A 25745-nucleotide genomic window follows, 5' to 3' on the forward strand; every position below is an offset into this window, starting at 1 on the left:
GAGTTGATAATTACCTGAATGATTCTGCAATTCTTTTGTCTTGCCATTTTCAGCAGGGCTAATCAAGTCCCAAATGAAGCCTTTGATATTCTCATCCCCACGATAGTGCAGAAGACAGTACACGAGGATGGCCCGGCAAATTGTCTCCACATCTCGTTCAGTCATACGTCGCTTGAAGCGTCCATGAGACAAGATATCTCGCCACCGTCCCCAACTAGAAAAACAGAAAAGGGAATTATATTAATATTTTCTCGAGGACTCTAATCAATGATATCGCCCAGTCTCCCAGAATCACACCTCCCAAAAGGTGGAAGACAAAAAGATCTTGGGAAAACATGGTAACAGAATAAATAAAGTATTTCCATTATCCCCTCTTCGGTCATAGCTTCCAATTTGAAAGGCAAACAAGATGTCTATCAGGATGGAGATGCACTACCTCTGATGGCAAGGTGGGTTCTTACCCATATACCAAGAGATGCTTTTCCACTCGAAAGCAGTCAGTGCGCCCATAGGTATGATGACGGTCATGTCGGCGAGAGCGTGGTCGCTCATCATCTTCACTTTCCAAATCAGAGAATTCCACTAGGTCATCATCTTTCAGAGTGCTGAAGTGGCGGGTCTGTTTTCGTACTCTAGGTGTGTCAATCACCAAGTTATTCTATGCAGAGAACAGAAGTAACTCTCTTCATGATACGATCATGGGAAAGGAATTAAGACAATCCTGGATTGAAATAGCCTTGGACATAACATGTGTAAATACTCGAGATTTTTTTAGGGCATGCAAAATAATCTACAGGGACTGAGGAAGCAAAATTAAGTGGAGGATGTCTAAGTAGTTTTCTGGGGCTGCTTATATAGAAAGATTTTACAATGGCCCTTGTATATAATACACCATCATAAACCAAGGTCAGCATTGAAGAATCAGAGGAGTGATAAAGACTCCTGAAAGTAATTTGTCTTCTGCAATACTTCCTCCCTAAAGGCAATGGAGGCTCACCTTGCTATTGAGTAGATCCATGTCTAGGTCAGCCTTTTTGGCCCACTTTTGCCAAAAGTTGGGGTCATCCAGAGAAATATCTGTCCTATTTTCAGAAGCAACAAAGCTTGCCTAGTGAGGAACAAATGAACAGAGTAAAGTTGACTATAACACTTTTTTGAGCAATGGGAAACCAATAACTATATTTAAAAAATATATTTAAACTCTAGAGATTCCTGTCTCTATCTCTGCTTCTCTAGCCTCTGGCACAGACAGAACTATCCTACCTTTGCAAAGGTAGAACCCTTTCCTTCAGACTCAATGGTGATGGTTGTGGTCCGTCTTAATAAGATTTGGTCAATGTCCTCTTCACAAAACTTGGAGCCCTCATCATCTTCCTCCATTATGGCTGCATATGCTCCTTTTCGTAAAAGATCTTCTATCTCCTTCTTGGAGAACTGTTGGATCTACAAAATCCAATAGAAAGATGAAAAGATTACCGAGAGAGTATTATCTAACCATATAATATTTTAGTTTATTATATTTTAAGAAATAATAATTGAGAATCCAAACAAGGTGGTCAGATTCCTGTACAAAAATAGCTTTTGTCTCCCTCTCTATGACCTGCCACAAACGTATCTACAGACAAAGAGGACTCACTCCAGTAATGTTGCCATCCCGACCACTCATGGACTGAAGCACAGCCTTATCCAATCCCAACTTGAGGCTGGCCTTATCAAACATCTCTCTCTCATAAGAATTACGAGTGATGAGACGGTACACCTTCACAGCTTTGCTCTGCCCAATTCTATGACACCGTGCCTGGGCCTGGTTAAAAAAGAAAAGGGAAGTATAAAGATAACATAAGATTGGGGGAGAAAGGATTCAAAACACCAATTCACATCTGTAAAGCAGCCATGAGATCAACTCAAAATCAAAAGTGAATTTCAAGATGAAATTTTGCCCCATCACATATACCAGGGGTTAGCAAACTATGGTCTGCATGGCCACGTGTTTCTGTAAATAAAGTTTTGCTGGAACACAGCCCCACCCATTCATTTACATATTATCTATGGCTGCTTTTGTGTTCCAAGAGCAGAGGTAAGTTATAACAGAGATTGTATGGTCTGCAAAGCCTAAAATGTTTACTATCTCATCCTTCACAGAAAAGGTTTGCTGATCTCTGATCTAGAACGCCATCCCTAACTAAGTAAACAATTCCATACTCTCTGAAGGACAAGTCTTTCTAAGAGATCCTGATCCTGTTGAAAAACTTTCCAGTTAAGTAGTTAGTTCCTAAGACAATAATTTCCTTTACCTGTAGGTCATTTTGTGGATTCCAGTCTGAATCAAAGATGATGCAGGTATCAGCAGCTGTGAGATTAATACCAAGGCCACCAGCCCGGGTGCATAGCAAGAAGACAAAGCGGTCTGAGTCAGGCTTGCTGAAGCGGTCAATAGCAGCCTGTCGAAGGTTGCCTCTAACTCGCCCATCAATACGTTCATATAAGTACCTATATGGGAGTCAAATAAAAAAAATTTAATTGGCTAAGCAGAAAAAGACCCCCCCCAAAAGCCGACTAGAATCAACACCAGTACCTCCGGATCTCTAGTTGACAAAAAACCTTACCAGAAAGTTGTGAGAGAGAGTCTCAAATATTGCTCTTATCCCAGTCCCAGTCAACTTTAATTAAATACAGGCCTTCCTACTCTCAGCAGCTTTATGAAGATACAGTAAACACAAGGCAAGGGATGACTCTTTTTCTCACCTCCTCTGGATTAGATAATCCTCTAGGATATCTAGGCAGCGTACCATCTGGGAGAAGATCAGAACCTTATGGCCACCAGCTTTAAGTTTTGGAAGTAACTTGTCAATAAGAACCAATTTGCCAGCCGAACGAACCATGGCCTGCAAGTGGAAGTCATGAGGTATAATATGGCAAGCTTCTCGAAATTCTGTCAGGATTTTTTCTTCTGCACCTGCCAAAAGAAAAATCAAACCTGATGGTGAGATCCAGAGAAACATACTAAGGCTGCAGATTATTTAACTGAGATAAGGAAGCAAAGGAAAAAAAGGTAATCTGATTGAGATCAACATTTCTCACACACAGACTTTAAGCACCCAAAAATCCTAAATCATCTTCAATTGTATTATACAAAGTACTCTAAGTAAGTCAGGCTTAAGACAGTAACTGGGTAAAAGATATGTAAATATGTGGACAAGGACTAGGACAGTACATGTAAACCACTATCTCTACCCTACTGGCATCCAAAACAGAAAGAGAAAAGTAGAGTACCAGTGACAAGATTTATCCAGAGAACAGAATGACTTGAGTTCTTATTCGTGCAATTGTAAATAGTAAATCCTATTTAATTTTGGAGATTACACAGGATCAAGCGGGTAGAAAGAACTAGAGAAAGACATTCCACATGAGAATTCTTTTAGAAGAAGCCCCCTCCACTTCCAAATTAGGCTAGATTGGTAATACAGCCACTGTTCCTGAGGAGTATCATTTAGATAGTAAAAATGGGTAATACAGAAATGCAGGTATTTTCCAGGAGTTCTCTCACCATTGATGAGATATGGGTGGTTGCAGCATTTGCGCAACTCCATCATTGTGTTGAGTAGATTAGGCATGTTAGTATGACCTGCCCCTTTGGAAAGAAAGGAAAAATTCTTCTCCAAAATAGCCCGGTAGTATTTCTTCTGGATGTTGGTCAACTCTACTTCAATAATAGTTTCCTGTTTGGGTGCCAGGTTTTTTTCAACATCCTCTTTGAGTCTTCTCAGCATCATTGGTTTGAGAATGGCCTGTAACTTTTGAACCTGTCCCCAATACAGAGAGAAATCAATAACATGAGGATAAACAGTCTTTCATTATGTGGAAGCACACAGAAATACAATGAGTTTTCCAGTATCTGAGCAACGTAGATTTTGGACAATGCCACAAATGATGTAGTCACAAGCTTATAAGGAGTTCAGAAAGGCCCTTGATGCCTATGGAAAGAGATGTCTGCTTAGTACAAACTTTACCTTTTTTGTCCTGAGTTAGTATCTCATCAGAGAGACTTCCTACCTGTTCCTCTGTCTTGAGATCCCCAAAGTCCTTGAGGAACTCTGATTCTGAGGGAAACTGTGAAGGTTCCAAGAAATGAAGTAAGCTAAACAGTTCCTCCACAGTATTTTGCAACGGTGTTCCTGTAAGTAGTACTTTGTGTTCCTACAAATGGAGAAAACAGAAAAATGATAAAACTCAAAAGCACAAACGACTTCTGGGGCTGGGGTTTTCTATCAAACCCCAGTTTTGAAAAGTTTCTATCTTTAACTTTTTTACCTGTAAAATTATGGGGGACCAGATTACTATCTTAACTTTTCTTTCACTTGCTCCCTCTTTTGATAAACATAAAATATTCACGAAAACACTTGGTATTATTTAATATATTCGATTAACTTAATTATTATGATTTTAAGCAAATAAAGAAATATTCAGAATATGGTTTTTTTCCAATTACATATGCTTCTCTACACTCAACTCCCCAGACATATATATCCCAATGTCTCCTTCTATGGAATGTACTTGTGCTGGATTAAATATGGCCATTAATTCTTTGTAGTTCCTTCTATCAAGGTTCACCCCGTGAATCTGGGCTTGCCTTATGACTTGCTCTGACAAAGGGAATGTAATAAAAGTAATATTGTGTGAGTTTGAGAGCCTACAGCTCAAAGGCCTTGCAGCTTCCGCCTTTGCTCTCTTGGAACACTGCCCTGACTCTACCAAGTAAAGAAGCAAACAAAGCAAAACATCCGATTGGAGGATGACAGTCCATGTGGAAGATTACTCAGGCACCCCAGCCAACAACCAGCACCAACTGCCAGCTGTAACCACATTACTGACTCCAGGCAAGACCACTAAACAAATGGCCTAGCTGAGCCCAGTCCAAGCTGCTGAGCTAGAGAGTTGCAAAAAATAAAGTTGTTTTAAGCAACTAACTTTTGAGGTATTTTGTTACGCAGCAACAGGTAACTAATATAGTATCCTACCTCTCCATCTGGTTGAGAACCACTGACCTACCATGGCCTTCCAATTCTAAAATTTAAATGACTTGTATGGCTGTCAGGTTACCATTCCCATAGGCCATACCCACCACCCAATACCAAAATTCTGATTCTTTTTTCTTCTCTGCTAAATTAGCGTTATATTAATTCTACAGAGAATTAAAGTTATTTTAATTCCAAGTGTTTCTGCCACAAGTCAGTGTGAGGAACTCACCAGGTCCATGTGCTTCAGACTATCAAGCAGCTTGCAATTACGGTTCTTTAGTCGATGAGCCTCATCAATGATGACACAACGCCATTCAATCTCACGAAGCTCAGGACAGTCTGACAAAATCATCTCAAAAGTGGTGATTAGGGCATCAAACTTGTATGCTCCTGGGATGAGGCGCCCCTAAGCATGAAGGCAGTAAAGTCAGAAAAGGCCTAAAATGTACCTAAATGAGGACTCTTCTGAATTACACGTTCTTTTTTCTATATTCAGGCAGGCTTAATAGGAAATACCAACTACACCACCACCCAACTCCGCTACTGCTCATCTTCCTAATAAACAGTGCATAAGTCACTGAATTTAAGACACACTGCCTCCTCAACATACTCAGCTTCTTGGAAAAATGACAGACCTCACTGAATGAAGCTGGACTTTTTTTTCTTTTTTTTGAGGAAGATTAGCCCTGAGCTAACTGCTGCTGATCCTCCTCTTTTCGGTGAGGAAGACTGGCCCTGAGCTAACATCCATGCCCATCTTCCTCCACTTTCTATGTGGGATGCCTACCACAGCATGGCGTGCAAAGTGGTGCCATGTCCCGCACCCAGGATCCAAACCAGGGAACCCTGGGCCACTGAAGTGGAACGTGTGCACTTAACCGCTGCACCACCGGGCTGGCCCCAAAGATTCTGCTGTATACCTAGCTCATGTATTTCGTTCCTAGATCTTTCATTGTTTAACAATGAAATCCATAAATGTTGGGCACTTCTGAAACATACAAGACAAAACTAAAAGTAAAAATAGGTAACATAGTATGTGGTAATATTGGTTAATATCTAAAAGTGGACAGAATAATCGAATCATCTTAACAAAATTAAGAGCAACAAAATATGACTTGAATAAATTTGGCTTGGTAGCAATAAAAATCACAGAAAACTAATGGTACAAAAACAATTCATAAAATTTGATGTTAAGAAAGGATGGATGATTCAAATTTTTATTTTCAAATTTACATAGAAAAAGAAATTGATCTTGATGAAAATTTTAATAGACTTTAAAAAAGAAAAAGAAAAGACAGGAAATAGTTTAAGTTCACCACCATATGGATCAAGGAATTAAAATGGCTAAACAAATTTTATTCTGGAAAATACTTTCCTCAAGAAAACTCATCAATGCTGGTAAAATTCTATTTAGAATGTATGTATTCATAAATAAAGTCAGAACTTCCACTGAATCAAAATGTCCAGTGGATAAAAATAGTAAAGTCAAAAAAACACCCTGCACAATCCAGATAAAAATGTCTTAAATCACATACAGCTCAATAAAAGTATTTTATTTGCATAAAAGTCTCTAAAATACCACATACCTTGGCCTTCTCTCTCTAAACCATAACATTCCCATGACATACAACTTACCCGAGAATCTTTGCAGTACATTTCATATTGCTGAATCATCTGCCGGCTGGCCAGACTGCCATGGTACACAATAGTGTTCATCTCTGTCCACGTATTGAATTCTCGCTCCCAGTTAGTAATTGTGGATAGTGGGGCAATGACCAGGAAGGGGCCATGGATGCCCACATTATATACCTCCTGCAAGAAGGCAATGGACTGAATAGTTTTGCCCAATCCCATCTCATCAGCCAGGATGCAGTTCTGCCTGTAGATTCATCGTGGAAAAAGAAAAGCATGTCAAAAGATACTACCTTTAAAAAAGTAGGTAAAAAGAAACTTTTAACAGGAAATGAAGAATAATCCCAGACTAAGCCTACATCTTAAGGGCCCACTCTTTTCTTTACCTGTTATACCAATTAAAGAGCAGCCAATTGACTCCTTCCAATTGATATTCTCGTAACTGGTTTCTGTTTTTATACTCATGTGACAGTTCCAACTTCTTCCAGGCACTTGCCTGTGGACGATTCTAAAAAATAGAAAATTTGAATAAACGGGGTGGAGATACTAACAAAATTAGGCAAACTTACCAGGTAGTTCTAGTAGTTGAAGTCAATTCACAAGCATTATTGCTTGGATTAAAACATGTTAAATATAGTCAAATTCATGAGTTCATAATGACACTTTTTTAAGAAAAAGAGGAAAAACCCACTGGTCACTTTTGGAGGATGCGAGCAAACTATTTCATTATTTTGAAAACTGGGAAATAAAGGAAAAGAATAAAGCTTTCTTATACTATCTGTACTTCAGGGTAACCAAATTGTACGTGAAACATTTCTTTTGATAGAAGATTCTGGCTAATAAATGAAGACATGATAGAATTAAAATGTCATCATTTAAAAATCCTTAAAGAATGGATCTAGGCAATGATCATAAATGGCTGATGATATCACAAAAGACAACCTGATGGAATCACCTGTGAAGCAGACTTAGTGGCCTCCCTCCCGCATCTGACCAAGCCTCTAGAACAGTGATATCTAATGGAACTGTCTGCAATGACAGAAAATGTTTTATATCTGCCACTAGCCACATGTGATTACTGAGTATTTGAAATGTGGCTAGTGGCTCCTGTACTGGGCAGCACAGCTCTAAAAAGTTCTAATAGACAAGCCTGCTCTACATCTAACCATTTATGTGAAATATGAGGGACAGAGAACATGTTAATAAGTACCAAGGGGAATACAATTGGCAAACTTCAGACTGTGAAAAACCCTAGAGAACAAATCACTTGGTTTGTTCAAGAGCAAATTCCAAAGGAGGGAGAGGAAACCAAGGGCAACTATAAGAGAGATTTGAGACATATTAACCAAGAGCGATATATGGACCTTATTTAGAATCCAATTCAAACAATTTAACAAAAATTAGAAGACAATCAGGGAGATATATACAGTGATTGGTTATTTGATTATATTTAGGAATGGCTGAATTTTTTCAGGTGTAATAATGGTATTATTTATCTTTTAGACATAAACACTGAAATATTTACAGATGAAATAAAGGAACCTAGGACTTGCTTTAAAATAATCTGGGAAACAGAGAAATGAAGGGGTAGAGAAATACATGCAAAAAGATTGGCTATGTGTTAACTATTAAAGTTGAGTGATGAGTCTATTATACTATTTCTTTAACTTTTGTATGTTTGAAAATTTCCATAATAAAAACCTAAAATAACATAAATTCTATAGGGGAAAAATTAAATCATTGCCTAGATGGGCTTTATATTCCAAATGCAAATGTACTTACCACCCTTTTGAGTTCTGGGTGCCTTGACTGGATCCGTTTAAATTCTCGAATCTTGCCCTCATCAACATCCTCTTTTAGCTCCCATGTACTATCCTCATAGGGCAGGGAGCACCATTTCACCAGGTAGTAAATTACAGGCTAAGAGAGAAGAAGCCAAAGCCTTAATATACTGATTCTGTGTTCTCTGCTATGGTTAAAGGCTAAGAATTTGAGTATAGAGAATCAGATCACAATGATTCAATACCTAAAAAAGGCGCCGAAAAAGTCAGCCTGAAAACACCAACCACAGGCTCAGCTGTTGATGCACTGTACTATTCATGGCTTTGATCATTCTTCCAGGTAATTTATCAGAATCTGTTCTAAAAGTAAAATTTCTTTACCCAGTAGTTTCTACAACACTAAGCACTGAAACATTATACTCATCAACCGAGGAGATGAAAAAAAAAATTCTCTTCCTATATTGTGTTGAACTAGGTTGAAATTGAAAGAGATGGCTCTGTTCCATACTATTCTCCTGGCACCAAATTTGAGACAGCGGAAGCCAGGCTACTTCTAGAAGTGAGGAAGAAGTTGAACCCATAGGAGCAGAGCAGGGCTGAAATCACTGGGCTTCTGAGCTCCTAGAGCTCAGAGAGCAGATGATGCTTCAAAGTATCATATGCAGTCATACGGCAATAATGTGAGATTTCCTTGTGAGCCTCGGGAAGCTAGGGGATAACAACAGAGCTATCACTGAAGAGAGGTAACAAGAATGAAGAGGAAGGGGAAACACTGGATTACACTAGGCCCAATCTAATCCTTGCTTCATACAAGACAAAAATGGAAATGCAGTCTGTGCATTGAGTAGTGAGAACAGGAGCCATTTTAGCATTGGTCACTATCCCTTCCCCTGCAGTGAAATGCCTACATAGAGCACAGTACTGTGGTTGGAACTTGACAGAATCTCTAATTTTTCAACTCATAGAATGAATGCCCCTTAAAACAGCCCACAATAAGTTTGAAGATATAAGTGCCTCAACAGAGTCACAGATCAAGGAATCTCTAGAATTAATCTAGTTGCTCTTTTACCTTTTTCTTTATTGTAGTGACTAAGGTTACTTTCTACGTAAGGCCATTTGTTCAGGTCACACATTTCAAACATTCATAAATGTTTGAATGTTTCAAACATTCAAAAATTCATAAATTACTTTTTCAAAAACTTTAGTATTTATTATAATATTTAATTCCACTATTAGGTAATGTAAAAAGGATGACAAATTAAACTCATTTTGGAGAGGGGGAAAATGGGTACAGAGAATGTTACTATCCAAAACTGGGAGCATAAATTACAGTACCAAGGTACTAAAACATTTCCATCTGTCAGGTGAGTTGCAACACATTCCAAAGGGGCCTAATCAAAAACCAATTACTTTTGGAAGCCTAAGTATGTTGGTAGAGAGCATACACTTTTCAAGGCTGGGAAGGCTGAGATCCTGAAAATGATGAGATGGATTTAACAGTTACTAACCAGTCCTGACTAATAACTGGTCCATTCCTTACTCACCTCCCACAAACGAACAACAAACAACTCCCACTCCCAACCCAAAAAGTAGAATATATGTTATCTGAGGCACGCACGTTAGCATTTGAAGACATGTTGAATTATAATAGACACTGGTCCAGATAGAACCTTAACCTGGACACTTCAGGTTCTATTTGAGCAATGCTGAAGGCTTATAACATAGGGTAAACTTTGGAATTTTACAGAGGTTAGATTTGACTCTTAGGTCCTATAAGGATGATGTATGGGAGCAAGTCACTTAGCTTGTGAGCGAGCCCAGCTCACCACCTGGCACTGACATCTCAACAAGGTTGTGTTGTTCTCTACTGGTCACTGTGTAAGCAGGAACTATTAGAAGTGATAAAAACTTTATGAAATATGGCCCTGCAAAGCTAAACCAACAACTACTACTGAAAGTGAAAAGAAAGCGAAGAGTTCTAAGGAAATGGTGGTTCATACCCTAGCTAAGTTTGAAACAGATTTAAATGAGAGAATGTTGAACTCATGGGTGGCTTAGATCCATATGACTCTTAATTGGAAAATGAAAAAAGTGATTTATGGAAATGTATCAGCAAGCGTTTTAGTATATTTAAAATTTGCTCCCTAATCTAAGAAAGTTTTAGTGCAGTGATTCCCAAATCAAGCAATACATGAGAACCCCTGGGACAATCAACTTAAAAATACAGATCTCTGGGTCCCAATCTATACCTACTGAATCTGACTCTCTGGGAATGGGACCCTACAATCGGTTTAAAAGTACAGATTCAAATGCAGTAGATCTGTTCTAATGACAGACGATAATGCATTTAACCAATGGTAAGTTGCAGAAATAATCCTCAACAACAACATGGAGAAAGCTATAAGTCTGGACAAGTTTTTTTTTTTCTTTTGGTGAGGAAGCTTCACTCCAGCATCTATTGCCAATCTTCCTCTTTTTTTTTTTTTGCTTGAGGAAGATTAGCTCTGAGGTAACATCTGTGCCAATCTTTCTCTATATTCTATGTGAGTCACCACCACAACATGGCTTCACAAGTGGTGTACCTCTGTGCCCAAGATCCAAACCCATGAACCTAAGCGGCTGAAGCAGTGTGTGCCAGATTTAACCACTATGCCACAGGGCCAGCCCCTGTACAAGTATTTTTATATTAATAAATTTGGAGATTTGTGAAGCATCCCTTCTCCCTCCCCATCTCTCACCCCCAAATGAACACCAAGGCTCTCCAATATAAAATCTAAGAGAAAATGAGACCAGGAGGAATGAGTAGTTGTAAATATAGCTCCCAATACTTATAAAAAATAGTACTTATAAATATAGCTCCTAGATGTTTGACTTTATGGGAATCTTTCCTTTCAGTTTCTCTCCCTATTCACTTACCTTCCCATTATCATTCTAAGGATCCCTCAGAAAAATTAAAAAGTATCTTTTCAGTCCCAGGGACTTTTTAGCCATATCTGAAAAATAAAGGATGGACAAGCACACCAGCAGACACCTCTAAGAGACCTTTCATGTTTCTCCGTGACCCTACTCACCTCCCCATTGTCCTTGTCAATACTGTGAGACTCATCCAATATCCTATCCACCTCTACGTAGTCTGGATTAAAGGGCTCTTCATCCTAGAGGAATTATGAAACCAAACAATAAGACCAAAAGATGACTAATAAACCCATCCCTCCTCTATCTCACCTTTAACAGATGACCCTACTTTAAAATTTATTAAGAAAACAAAAGCCATCAGAAGGGAGTTCCTCATTTTCACAATATCAAATCCTACAAACTTATCTGCATCTGCATCCATCTTCTTACTTGTTACCAGAGCAAGTATCTCTTCTTCCTAACAGAGGCCACTCTCTCCATATATGCTCTGGATTCTGATCCTTCTCACCTTTTTAGGAATCCCTCTCTACTTGGTCATTCCCACGAACATACAAACATGCTCTACTATTTCATATCTTAAAAAGATCTCCCTTGACTCTATATTCACCTGCAACTATTTTTCTGTTCTGCTTCATACCCAAACTTTCCCAAGAGTTTTAAATACATGGGATCTCCAATTCATCACCTCCTTCACTTGTCCATCCATTCTACTCTTTCTTCCATTTCCATAACACAATTAAACTACTCTTTTCAAGGTCACTAATGATCTTCAAATTGCCAAATAAAATGGAAACATTTCTGTATTCATCTTACTTTACCTCTACACAGTATTCAATAATTCATTATTCCCTCCTTAAAGCAGTCTCTTCCCTTAGCTTTTCTGAGACATACTCTCTTGGTAGCTCCCTCCCCCTTTATCTTGGTTTTGGCCAATTCTTAATCACCTTCACTGGCTCTTTTTCTTCTAAGTCACTGGTATCCAGCTTCTAGGTGGTATCCCAAGACAAATAACCCAAGGCTCCAAAGAAAGATCTCAAAGAAACTTAAAGGAAAAAATCTTTCCTCCTTAAGACACTTTTTTCCCTTGTTTTTTTCATGACATATCTTTCTTCTAAGCTTTCTCCTACCACTCTGGAATACAATCCCTTCTCCCTCTCCTATACCTCTAAATTTGGGAGAATTCCTTAAGGCTTGGTTCTGGGCTCACATCCATTCTTTTAGAGAAAGGAAATATCTATAAGAAAGTACAGAACTATTAGAGAGTATAGAACTTTCCCCATAGCTAACTTTATTCATTATTAAAGCTTTAATAACTATTTATATGCTGATAAATCCCAAATTTTAATTGCAGCCTGAAAAATCAGTATTTGTGTATCCATCTGCTTACTAGACATGTGTTAAGGAATTTTAAGCTGAACATGGTGTAAACTAAATTCTTGATTTTCCCCAAATCAGTTGCTTCTAAAATCTTCCATACTTCAATAAATGATCCCACCTCACCCATGTGTTCAGACCAGAAGCCCTTTAATACATGCCATCACATCAAGTGTTGTCAATTCTACTTTGAAATAAATTCAAACCTATCCATTCTCTTTACCCACTGAAGCCACTTCAGTCTAAGCCATGGTAATTCCTCATCTAGAAAATTTCAACTGCCTCCTTAGTGCTCATCCTACTTTCATGCTTACTCTTCTCCAATCCATTCTCCAAAGTCTAGGTGATCTTTTAAAAGTGAAAATTGGTTTATGTCTTTGATCTGTTTTAAATAGTTCATGGTTTCCCTTTGAACTTGGAATAAAAACAAAACTAAAACCAAACTGCTGAAAAGATATATAAGTGCCTGCTTGCCTAAATTTCTCATCTCATTTTAAGCCATTCTCTCTCTTGCACATCAATTGCACTGTCCTTTCAGTTCCTCATCCAGTCTCAGAGACTTCACGTATGTTATTTCCCATGCCAGGGATACTTTTTACATGTGTTCATGGCCTAGCTAACTCCTATTCATAATTCAATTCTCAGAGAAGTCCTCCCTAATCAGCCAAAGTAAAGCAGGCATTTTTTTCCTTCTTATGGTTTCCTGTGCTCTTTCTTTCCTGGCACTTATCATAATTTGAACTATTTTTTGACATCTCTCTCTCCCAAATTAGACAGTGAGCTACATGCAAACACAGACCATGTCTGGTTTATTTACCATAGTGACTAATACATAATAAATGATGAATAAATGAATGATTGATTTGGTTACATGGCCTACCTATAAAGGCAGATTTAATTGGTATATGAGTTAATTAGTAGAGCTTGGTTCAATGGTCACAAATGGTACATCTAATACCAACTAGAATGGGATTACAGTCTCATTGTGCATTTCACAAATTAGGCTTTAAAAGAACAGGGATAAAAAAACACAACCGAATTATCACTATTTTCACATAAAAAGAAATTATAAAACCTACATGGTCCTACTTGCCCTCTCCAGGTGATGTGGAAAATAATTCATTTATTGGCAAACCTGGTGATACAAAGTTAGCTTTATCAGATGTATTCAGCCAGGACTGGTTTTTTTTTGCTGAAGCCACACATTATTCCTTCTCTCAATCTTTCTTACTAGACCTTTTCTCCTTTAGCTCTAAGAACCTTTGAAAAATAATCTTTCTTTTCAGGGACTTAGTACTGTATATAGAATAAAGATGAAAAATCCAAGTTTGGCCAAGAGGTGTGTACACAAAGCTTTCAAAGCAAAATAGAGTGCTAAAATATGGCCCAAGAGACCCTTATGCATATTCCAGTGTTTAGCCTGCAGTAACACTGGATATAGGAAATTAAAGCTCGTTTATTAGCATTTCTAGTCATACTGGATTAGAAACTAGAGAAAATAAATGTTCTCTCTTAATAATATGGTTGCTTATGTCTACAGATACCATCAACTGCTAAAGACTGACATTAGAGGGTGAAGAATGTCTCAAGCGGACCAGAAATTAGTTTATTATCCATTTTGAAAATACATCATGAATACAGAGAAAGCCAATTTTAAAATATTCTATAACTTATAAAAAGACCATATCTAGACCTGGGAAAACAAACCATGGGGCAATTAAGGAAACTCCAATGATCAAAAATTAAACTTTATACCAATATATGCAAAGCAACTATAAGTCTTTTGAAGACTGCATCTAGGCTGATAACCCCAGTAATTTATGCTTCATTGAAATAAATGATAAGCAATACCTATTCCTAATTACCTCATGGAAGAAGTGTCTCATCTGAGCCATTTTGGTTTTGAAGCGCTTTAGTTTTTGATGAATCCTCTTATCCTTCTCTAGCTGGGAGATGGTAGCCCATTCACAGTGCAGATAGGAGCTGAAGGGGATGGAAATAGCCAGTTATGGTGTGAGAAACGGAATTGGTGGGCTAATGTTTAGGAGTCGGAGATTAGCCAGAAGCAGACATAATGAGTACATGCTTAAATGAGGAGACAGTCTCTTAGGTCAGTGCTTCTTAAACCTGAATTTGCACACAAACCACCTGGTCTGGGGTTGGCTTGAAAGTTCACATTTCTAGGAAGCACCCAAATGATGCTAATTCTGCTGGTCCACAGATCACACTTTGACTAGCAAGGTCTTAATGACAGACTAAGGTATAGAGGATCACAAGGGATTTGATTATCAGGAACCACCCTTACCCCACCTTCCTGCAGGGAAATATTAAGAGTCATATCAATTCCTGAACTTCTCTTTGAAAAGCCATTTTCCTTACTGAAAACAATTTGGACTGGAAGACTATAAAAAATGGACATATTCCCACCCAGGATCGACTATACAGGAGAACTTTTTACAACCACGTGGAGTTTGGGGTGAAAAGCTTTTTACATAGATCACATACTAGTTCTTGTACTTGACAAAGAATTCTTCTGCTTCAGTATATTGTCCAGAAGGAAGCTGAGAAGAAAGAAATTATAGTTAGCAATACCTTATTTTTCAAAGAAAGAACCTTTAATTTTAACCACACATGGTAGAGTTTCATACCAATGCTACCAGAACACATTACTGACTGAGGGATTAAAGAACTAATCTGGTACTTCAATACTAGAGGCCTGATAGCTGGAGAAAGTAAGCTTTTTCCCATTTTAAACAGGTAAGTGAAAGAAGAGGCATTAAGACAGTTCCTGCTTTCTAGCTAACTTTCCCCACCATTTCTCCTGACTATACCGTAGCAAGGTATTCTGACATCCAAAGGTGCTCAACAAATAAAGCCTATGAATGGAGCATTATGCGCTGACATCAAAGATAGAGGCCTCACCTCCTTCTTCACAATCCGCATAGAAAGCACTTTGTCAACAATGGCTGCATCTTCTTCACTGGGATTCTCCTGTAGCAAAAGACGCAGTCAGTCAACAGAGATTGTGAGCAGCAGGACAAACCTCCCTAAGTGCTTAAGTTCTCAGCTTACCACAAAGAACTGCATGGAAGGCAAAGTCTCGCCATCTGGTTCCTGCACTGGTTCAGGGAGGATAGGCTCAGTTTTTATTGGACCAGTGACATCTACTTCTTCTTCTTCTTCATCATCTGTGATCTTTATATCCAGATCCTCTGTATATTTTTTTCGCTTAACTTGGCGGTTTGAGCGTCTCTTCTGTAAAGTCAAAAATGATTAAAATAACTGCTTAGTCTCTCAAAGACAAAACCTTTGAAACTATTTGCCTGTTGTCATATATTTAGATTTTACTCCAAAATCCCTATGAAAAATCAAACCAGCAGATGACAAAGAGCTTATTTGTCAAACTATGTGATGTTAAACCATGTAACTTATTCTGTGCACTAAATATTTATTAATTTGCTGTATTGTTTTACCAAAGAACCAGAATCCACCTGAAGGAAACCTGGGTACTACTGCCAAGAAGCTCTGCGAAATTGAAATAGGACTCTCAATCTGCACAGTGCAATGTACTGCACACCAGGAGCAAACCTGAAGAGCAAAGGTGCAAGAAAATTTTGTGTCTAATTTTGTTTCTTTGTTTTAGTTCTAAAGTTTTTTTGTTTTAATAAATAGAATCATACTATACATATTCTTCTGCTGCTTACTTTTTCAGTTAACAATATTTCTTAGAGGTAATTTCCATATCAATATATTTTAGATTGACCTTATTCTTTCAAGTGGTTGAGTAAAACATTTTTTAATTAAGTAATTTAAGTAATACTTGGAGTCATGATAAAACACTGGGAAGAAAGAAGAGACAAAATTTTTATTTTTCAATTATGATTATATCCCTGGAAAACCCAAAAGAATCAAATGAATTATTAGAAGCAGAACTACTGAAACTGAGCAAACTTGCTTGGCATAAAATTAATTTTTAGGGGGCTGGCCCCATAGCCAAGTGGTTAATTCGTGCACTCTGCTTCGGCGGCCCAGGGTTTTGCTGGTTCGGATCCTGGGCGTGGACACAGCACTGCTCATCAGGCCATGCTGAGGCAGCATGCCACATGCCACAACTGGAAGGACCCACAACTAAAAATACACAACTATGTACCGGGGGGCATTGGGGAGAAAAAGGAAAAATGAAATCTTTAAAAAAAAGATTAATTTTTAAAAGTCAATAACACTCTTATATTGACTCAGTCAGAAAGTATAATGAGAGAAAAGATTGTATTTATGAAAACAAAAAGACTAATTATCTAAAGATTAAATTTAGTAAGAAATATATAAAATCTATATGAAGAAAACTTTAAAATGCTGTAGGAGTACATAAGAAATGTTTACTGAACAAACAGTAAAATATACTTGTTCTGGAATAAGAAGACTTAATTTTCCCTAATTACATCAATTTGACCAAACAAAATTACTAAAACTTTTTAATTAGATAAGCTGATTCTAAAATTCAAATGGAGAAACAAACATCTAAGAACAATCAGAAACAATATGAAAAAGTATACTGGGCCTTACCAAGTATTAAGGACAATATAAATCTATACTAATTAACACAGCTTGGTACCTCTCCAAAAAGAGATAAACAGGTCAATGAAACAGTGTCCAAATACAGACTAAAACACTTATGTGGATTTAGAACATGGTAAAAATATCACTTCTAATCGGTGGGAAAAAGTGGATTATTCTATAAATGAGATTGGAAACAAATGGCTAGCCATCTAAAGGATGAAAGAAACAAAATGATAACAGGATCAAAGACTTAAAATTTTTTTTAAAAGACATAAAATTTCTAAAAGAAAATGTGGAAGAATTTTTTATAATCCTGGAGTAGGGAAGGTGTTTTTAATAAACTGGCTCATCAATTTGACCTTGTAAAAAATTTTAAGATATCTACATAATAGAATCCATTATGAACAAAATCGAGACAAATAATAAACTGAGGGGGAAAACGCCATGATATATATTCTAAGCCTAAAAAGTTCTTTTGAATAACCAAGCAAAAGATCAATAACACAACAGAAATATGGGCAAATGACATGAATAGAAAAAAACCACAAATGAACAAAAAAACCACACACAAATGGCTTTTAAATGTAAAAAGACACTCACGCTCAAAATAATTATAACTAAAAACTAAACTGAGATACCAATTTTTTTGTACCTAACAGACTGGCAAAAATCAGAAAGTTTGGCCAGATATTTGAAATAGGAACTCACACAGTGTTGGTGAGAGTGCACAGGGGCAGGACCTCTCTAGAAGAAAACTTGATAATATCCTTTGATCCAGCAATTCCACTTCAAAGATATTACCCAACAGATAAATCTGCACATGTACAAATCTCTGTAGCATTACTTGTGGTAACAGAAGACCAAAGAAAATCTAAATGCTCACCAACAGAGGATTGGTTAAACTAATTTTGATGATAGTCAAAAAATGGAAAACCACAGAACTATTTAAAAAGAATGTGGTAGGGTCAGCCCCATGGCATAGTGGTTAAGTTCAGTGCACTCTGCTTCAACAGCCGATTCACGGGATTGGATCCCGGGTGTGGACCTACACGACTCGTCAGCCATGCTGTGAAGGTATCCCACATACTAAATAGAAGAAGACTGGCTCAGATGTTAGCTCAAAGCTAATCTTCCTCAGCAAAAAAAATAAAAGAAAGAATGGGGTAGACTGACAACATCAAATGTTGAAGTTGTAGAACTGTAGAACTGGAACTCTCATAACTGGTGGACATGTACAATCACTTTGGAAGCTGGCAGATTCTTATAAAGTTATATGTTTCTATGTTTAACCTCCCTATGGTCTATCAATTCCATTCCTGGGGATTTAGCTCTAAGAAATGAAAAGCTAGATCCACCAAATACTTGTTCTAAGGCTGTTCACTGCAGCCTTACTCATAATAGCTCCAAACAGGAAATAATCCAATTGTCCATTAATAGGAGAATGGATAAACATTGTCATATATTCATAAAATAAAATATTTCCCAAGAAAAAAAAGAATAAACTACTGATACATTCAACAACATGAATGAATCTCAAAAAACATTATGCTGAAAGAAGTGAGACCCAAGAGTACATACTATATGATTGCATTTACAGGAAGTTCAAGAAGAGACCAAGTTAATCTATGGTAATAGAGATGCGAACAATGGTTGCCTACGGTGGGAGGGGGTGGACTGACTGGAAGAAGGTATGAGGGAACTTTCTGGGGTGATGGAACATGGGACTTCATTAAACAACCTATTTTTGTGTATCTTTTAAAATTTTCTTAACAAAAAAGAGGGTGGGGGAAATAAAGGGCTAGGTCTACCTTTTCTGATAAAGAACAACCCTCAAGATGTATTGATGGGGGAAAAAATCAGTACAGAAGAGTAGGAATGAAATACCAATATTAATTGGAAGTAAAAGTAACGTGCTCATGAACGTAAAGAATATGTCTGGAAGGATACACAAAAAAACAGTAACAGAGATTACCTCTAAGGAAAAGAACTAGGGAACTGTGAGGTTCGGGTCTAGATTGGGAGATTTAGTGTCTACTTTTTTGTACTGTCATAATTTTTCTCATACATATATATATATAAGAAATATATATATACTTTAACCTAAAAAACAAAAAGATAAATGTTCAAGGGGTTGAACAACTCACACAGTTCTAAAGAACAAAAATGAATGTAAAGGAATCATAACCAGTTACCTTCAACCCCTCTCCTCAGATACTCTTAAAAATTTCTTATGTATCCTTCCAGGAAAAAAAATGGAGGCACACACATGTATGCACGTATGTATACACGTGTACACACACACACATACACATACTTTTAAAAGTTATTAAAGAGATATTCCATACACTATTATACATCTACCATTTTTCATTTAATATGGAGTTTTCCACATTAGCATACCCTACTCTACTTCATTGTTTTCAATTGTCATTTCATATCCTACTGCATGGATTTTCATAATTTTTATTTAACAATTTCTCCACCAATGGACTTTAAATGTTTGGACATTTTTGCTATTGTAAATACTGCTGTAATACATGCATCACTGCATGCTTTCAAGAATATATTCATAAGGTAGTTTCCAGGGTACACAATCATGGAGTCAAAGGGCATTAACATTTTAAATCTTGTTACATATTGAAACACTGACTTGCCAAAAACATTGTCTCAATACTCCCACCAACTGTGTATAAAATGCCTGTATCTTAAGTCCATTGCCACTTAAGTCCATTATCATTTGTTATGGGTTGTACACTGTGTTCCCTCAAATTCTTATGTTGAAGCCCTAATTCCCACTACCTCAGAATGAGACTGTATTTGGAGAGAGGCCCTTTAAAGAGGTGAATAAGATAAAACAAGGCCATTAGGGTAGACCCTAATTCAATTTGATTGGTGTTCTTAAAAGAAGAGGAAATTTGGACACAGAGAAAGACACCAGAGATGTATGCACTAAGGAAAGACCATGTAGGGACACAGCAAGGAGATGGTCACCTGCAAGCCAAGGAGAGGTCTCAGAGGTAACCAAACCTGATGACCCCTTGATCTTGGACTTCTAGAATTCAGAACTGCGAGAAAATAAATTTCTGTAGTTAAAGCCATCTAATCTGTGCTATTTTGTTATGGCAGCCCTAGCAAACTAATACACAGCTTTTAAATTTTACTAATCTATTTCTTGTATTATAAAAATTTGCCTTCAGTTTGTTTTTTGATTATTTAACAAATAGTTTAATCCTTTATTTCATTTATTTAACAAACATATATAACTCTTACTATACTCTCTTATCACAAGCTAAGCACTGTTCTATGTTTACATTTAATCTTCCTAACAACTCTACTTGGTAGGTATGATTATGAGCATTTTAGAGATGAGGAAATTGAGGCACCAAGAGGTAAAGTAAACTAGGCTGAAGTGACAATGTTAGTAAATAGCAGAGTTAAGATGAGAATCCATGAAATCTTGTTCCAGAGTGTGCTCTTAACCACTATGCTGTTTATGGAATTTTTTTGTTGTTATACATGCATAATTCTTCTTTTCTGCTTTTTCTCCCCAAATCCCCCCCAGTAGTTGTGTATTATAGTTGTGGGTCCTTCTGGTTGTGCCATGTGGGATGGCACCTCAGCATGGCCTAATGAGCACTGATGTCTGCGCCCAGGATCTGAACCGGCGAAACCCTGGGCTGCCAAAGTGGAGTGTGAGAACTTAATCACTTGGCCATGGGGCTGGCCCCATACATGCATAATTTTTATGCAGTTCAATGTATCAATCTTTCACTTTATGAATTCTGAATTTTAATACTCTCTTTAGAAAGATCTACTCTACTGAATAATTATAAAACAAACCTTTCCATGTTCTATAGAAAGTTCATGATATCTATTTTTACATTTAGACCTCTGATTAAAGTAGAATTTGTATTTAAGGAATGACACAAGAAATCAGTTTTATTTATTTTTTCTTAAATGGCCAGCCAGTTGTCCTAATATAATTTATTAAATAATCTTTAAAATAGCATTTTAAGGGCCGGCCCCGTGGCCAAGTGGTTAAGCTCGTGTGCTCCACTTCGGTGGCCCGGGGTTTCGCTGGTTCGAATCCCGGGTGCAGACATGGCATGGCTCATCAAGCCATGCTGAGGTGGCATCCCACATGCCACACCTAGAAGGACCCACAACTAAAAATATACATAACTATGTACTGGGGGGCTTTGGGGAGAAAAAGGAAAAATAAAATCTTTAAAAAAAAATAGCATTTTAACTTCATACACTAAATTGTTGTAACTATTTGAATTTATTTCTAGGCCCTACTATCTTTTATTAATCTGCTATTTCTTATTTCAAACTCTTGATAATTATTGTTTCATAATATGCTCTGACGTCTGTTAAATGTAGTTTTTGCCTCATTTTCCTTTTCAAAAATGTCTTGGCTATTCTCACAGCTTAATTTCCCCCAGGAGAAGCCAAGTATCAGTTTGTCAATGTTTTAAATGTAACTTAAGAAAGAGGGGAGGCGTTTATAAGAATTAATAGCTAGAAAAGGCACTTAAGATTCATTTGGTCCAAACCTCCATTTACAAATGAGGAATTCAGACACAACTAAGCATAAACTGGCTAAGCCCACAGAGCTGCTTAGAAGTACCAGGGGTCTCCTGAATCTTAATACCAGGTTCTTTCTATGGTTGGAAACTGCAGCCAAAGATGGAACGGTAAGGGAAGAATCAGAGACAGAAGACTAAAGTTCTTCTGGTCCAGCTTCTTTTATTCTCTTCCAATGTCTCATCTTCAAAAGGTAGGAAAAAAACATGGTGCTTAAGCACCTCAGTTCAGAGTCAGAATCCTGAAGTGTAGAAAAGGTAAGGCTAAAGGGATAGCTGGACAGTTCCAAGAGAAACCAAAGCACAGACACAGCCACGACAACAATCATACAACATGATTTCATTTTTGCTTAGTTTTTGAAACATAAGAATTTGAGGAAAATGGGTATTGCTATTTTTATAGTAATATGTTTTTGCCTAAAAAGACAAAAATTTAAAAGATATGACCATGACCAGATCTACCTCGTTTACCTTTTAGGCCTATCTCTGGTTTAGAAAAAATGTTGAAATGTGCATAGGCTTATAGACTCTCAGTCTCTATTTCCTAGTTTATCTGTCAGAATTAACATGAATTTTCTACTAAGTTCTTTAGGGATCCTTTTACCTGAATGCTGCTTTCTTCATCTTCCCGGGGTGACTGTGCAGGCATGACTTCCACATCTGAATTATCAGATGAGGTATTACGCTTTCTCTTCTTACCCACCACAGGAGTGATGGTACTAAAAAGGAAAAACCAAATTCATTTTCAGTGAGGGCAAGGAAAATTTAGGAGTAAGAAAATATAATTAATCTAAACCATCACATATGAAGCTTCCAGACAGAAGTGTTTAGATCTTCAGTCTGTGGGACACATAGCTATTGAGTAGGGTATTTGAAAAAAAAAAAGATATTGGGGTTTCTAAACCACAGGCTGACCTTTACACCACATTTCACAAATCCTTGCTACCACTGTATTCACAAATACTTGAAGGAAGATAGCATGTGATAGCAGAATGAATACTGGACTAAGAATTACAAGGCCTCATTTTAGTCCCAGTTGTCATTAGCTTCCTTATTTGTAAATGGTGATGGTATTTGTAATACCTGGCTTGACAGTTGTTGAGGATCAAATAAAATAATAGATATGAAACTTGTTTTTTAAAACCTGAAAAATCCTGTACAAATATAAAGAATTGGTATAATTACACCAAAAAGCCTAAAGAATCCCAGGGAGTAGAAGCTACGGAGAAAGGAGTGAAGCTACAAGACGTGGAAGGGAAAGAGAGGACACTCAGTTGTGACAAGAATTATGTGGCAAGCCTCAGTTCTGTCAACACTGCTTAAGGCTGACAGTGATGGATGAAATCTTCTTCAGTTCACAGATGAGATGCAAGAACAAGGCAGCTGTGTCTCCAGCAGCTCTCCTTTACAGGTATGGGTGGAAGGAGGGTAGTGAAAAATCTTTCAGACTACAGTGATACAAAATCAGGAAGAATATATAAAAACATAGTCATAGCTTTTAAATGTAACCTCCAACACAATGACTGGCTATCTTTCCTACGCCTTAATGTTTCTCTTTCAAACTATGAAAGTTTGCAAATTTCTGTTTAACAAATCATACGAGCATTTGGACAGAGAAAAGAAAGGCCTTATCTTCTATGACAGATAGACCACCTTGAACTATGTTGCTGCTAAATACAAGTAGTTCCTCTCAAAACTAGTTTAAACTGAGTGCACTGCCCTCAAATGTGCCATCAAAATAACAACGGGTGGTACTCACTTTAGTTTACTCTTGCCCTTGGTTTTGGAGGTACCAGATGTTTTGCTCTTCTTTGGCTTTTCTTCCTTGAGCCTCTCCCCACTGCTCTTCTTCCTGCGTTTCTTTTCACCTTCTTCCTCTGGCCGAACGCTGGGCAGCTCATCCTCATTCAGGACTCGAGGTATGTTCTGCTCACCCCGGGCACGGGCCCTAGCAATGGCCTCTGCTACAATCCGATTTGCTTTCTCTTGCTTCTTCTGGTGCTCCAGCCTGCGGTTTTCCTCCATTCCCGTCTTGCCCCCGCTATGGGGAGCAGAGCTTGCTGGTGAGGACAGAGCTGCCACTTCACTGGCACTTAGAACTTTAACTACTGAGAGCCCAGAAGAGGCCCCTTGAGAAGAGCCAGCCTATAGAAATAAAGACACTAAAATTTCAACATGCTTATAACTAAATGGCCTAATAAAACCCAGCTCTGAAGCAGGTAGGCTAGAAACTTTAGTCATCTAATTCCTCATGAACCAGACTCAGACCAAGTCTTAGCGAACCTAGACACATTAAAAAAAAAGTGTTTTTTGGTGGGAAGGAGGTGAGAAAACGCAAGAATTGTGCCAAATTAAACTTCAATATCCCTTAGCCATGCTCCTAATGTGAATACCCATCTCCAATATTCTAGAAAAATTTCAAACAACAGAGCGATACTGGTCTCCTGGCTAAAAGTAAAAAAATTCAAATTCGACTCTTGGCCTACCTTTATCTCCCTGGGGGCATAGGAGGAATGATAATCACTTGACTTCTTTAAGTCTATTCTTAAGACTATTTCTTAATCTTTCAAATGAGAGGCTATTTTGAATCATTTTTATTTCACAAGAATATTAGGAAAAGATTGGAAATGAAACAGTCCAAAGATAAGTACCAGATAAACCATCTCTTATCCCAAGGCCAACAATAACCCTCAAATCTTTTCATGATATAATTAAAACCAGGTTTCCATGGGTGAAAGAAATAGAAGTCTGCATCTCAGCTCAGAGTTATGAATCTAGAGCAGCCCCAGATTCAACAGTGAGTGGTTGCTGAGGATAAGAGCAAAGGACTAAGAGGTCTGTTTTTGTTCCTAACTGTGTAAATCTCACCTGTGGCTGCAGCACCACCTTGAGTGGTACTGAAAGTCTTTGTCCTGGGCTCTGTCCTGGTCCCATTATCTGAGCCTGCTGCACAGAGGAAAGAGTCACTGGCTGGGCTGAGGGTGGTTGCTGGGGCTGCGGCTGTGATGACGGAGGCTGTGGTACAATCTGGATTTTCTGCTGTGGCTGCTGCACCTGCAGCTGGATAGTTACTACTTTGGCAGGCTGCCCCTGGGCATTCTTGGCTTGAGTGAGGGCTGCCAGCTGGTTACCCTGTAACACTATCTTGCCTGGTAGACTCCCTAGCACGACATGCCGGTGTCCTTGGGGACCTCCAGACTGTGGCTGCTGGAGGACCAGGGTGATGCGTTTCGATTCACCCTAGAATGAAGAAAGGAAATTGCAAGAGGGGTACAACATTAAAGAATGGTATATCCTTAAATATCTAATAGTCTTCCTCATTCTAGAGTCATAAAAACTGAGGGTCAGAAGACAAAATACAATTCATTTTGTTCATCCTCCTATCTGTCCTAGTAGAATCTTTTCTATAACACCTCTGGCCAGTGGGTATCAAGTCTACTTTTGGAAAACGCCTGATGGGAGATTCGCTATCTTCTAAGGCAGTCATTCCATTTTTTGGAAATCTATTAGAACAAAAGTCTTTATACTGAACTGAAATCTGCCTCCTCACAGCTTCTTTCCACTGGTCCTACTGATCTTAATACTGCCCCCCTGCCCCCAGACTCTTTTGGCCCTTTATTCAGAGGCTACAGCCTCTACTCTCAAGAAAGAAACTAGTTTTTTCACTGGGCAGAGTCAGAGGAGGACAATCTTGGTAATAAGAACAGAGGAAAGATTCACATAGCTTCTATAAGTCTTGGAAATATAAACAAATATATTTTTTCAAAAATGATTCTTCATTCCCATAGCATCCTATATTTCTCATAAAACCTTATATCATACATCATTGTGAATTCTTGTTTAATGTCTGTCTTTCCTGGCAGACTGTGAGCTCTGCAAGG

At 37.9% G+C, this 25745-nt stretch overlaps 1 protein-coding gene across 15 annotated transcripts in view; it reads right to left on the reverse strand.

The window, feature by feature from the left end:
- The window catches only part of CHD8 (chromodomain helicase DNA binding protein 8), a 58326-nt gene that overhangs the window by 12191 nt on the left and 20390 nt on the right, over window positions 1-25745 (reverse strand). For all 15 annotated transcript variants that reach the window (XM_070240316.1, XM_070240345.1, XM_070240330.1 and 12 more), the window contains 21 exons: window positions 24733-25104; window positions 23624-24009; window positions 22469-22583; window positions 15794-15976; window positions 15644-15712; window positions 15227-15282; window positions 14587-14704; window positions 11503-11586; window positions 8433-8570; window positions 7037-7158; window positions 6654-6897; window positions 5248-5424; window positions 4054-4197; window positions 3548-3803; window positions 2746-2956; window positions 2295-2490; window positions 1637-1804; window positions 1264-1443; window positions 998-1108; window positions 462-658; window positions 15-214 (listed from right to left, as the gene is read on the reverse strand). In XM_070240316.1, the coding sequence (XP_070096417.1) occupies window positions 15-214; window positions 462-658; window positions 998-1108; window positions 1264-1443; window positions 1637-1804; window positions 2295-2490; window positions 2746-2956; window positions 3548-3803; window positions 4054-4197; window positions 5248-5424; window positions 6654-6897; window positions 7037-7158; window positions 8433-8570; window positions 11503-11586; window positions 14587-14704; window positions 15227-15282; window positions 15644-15712; window positions 15794-15976; window positions 22469-22583; window positions 23624-24009; window positions 24733-25104 (3727 nt within the window). The remainder of the gene's footprint in view (window positions 1-14; window positions 215-461; window positions 659-997; window positions 1109-1263; window positions 1444-1636; window positions 1805-2294; window positions 2491-2745; window positions 2957-3547; window positions 3804-4053; window positions 4198-5247; window positions 5425-6653; window positions 6898-7036; window positions 7159-8432; window positions 8571-11502; window positions 11587-14586; window positions 14705-15226; window positions 15283-15643; window positions 15713-15793; window positions 15977-22468; window positions 22584-23623; window positions 24010-24732; window positions 25105-25745) is intronic.

The sequence above is a fragment of the Equus caballus genome, chromosome 1 (assembly GCF_041296265.1).
Source record: "Equus caballus isolate H_3958 breed thoroughbred chromosome 1, TB-T2T, whole genome shotgun sequence".
Lineage (NCBI taxonomy): Eukaryota > Metazoa > Chordata > Mammalia > Perissodactyla > Equidae > Equus > Equus caballus.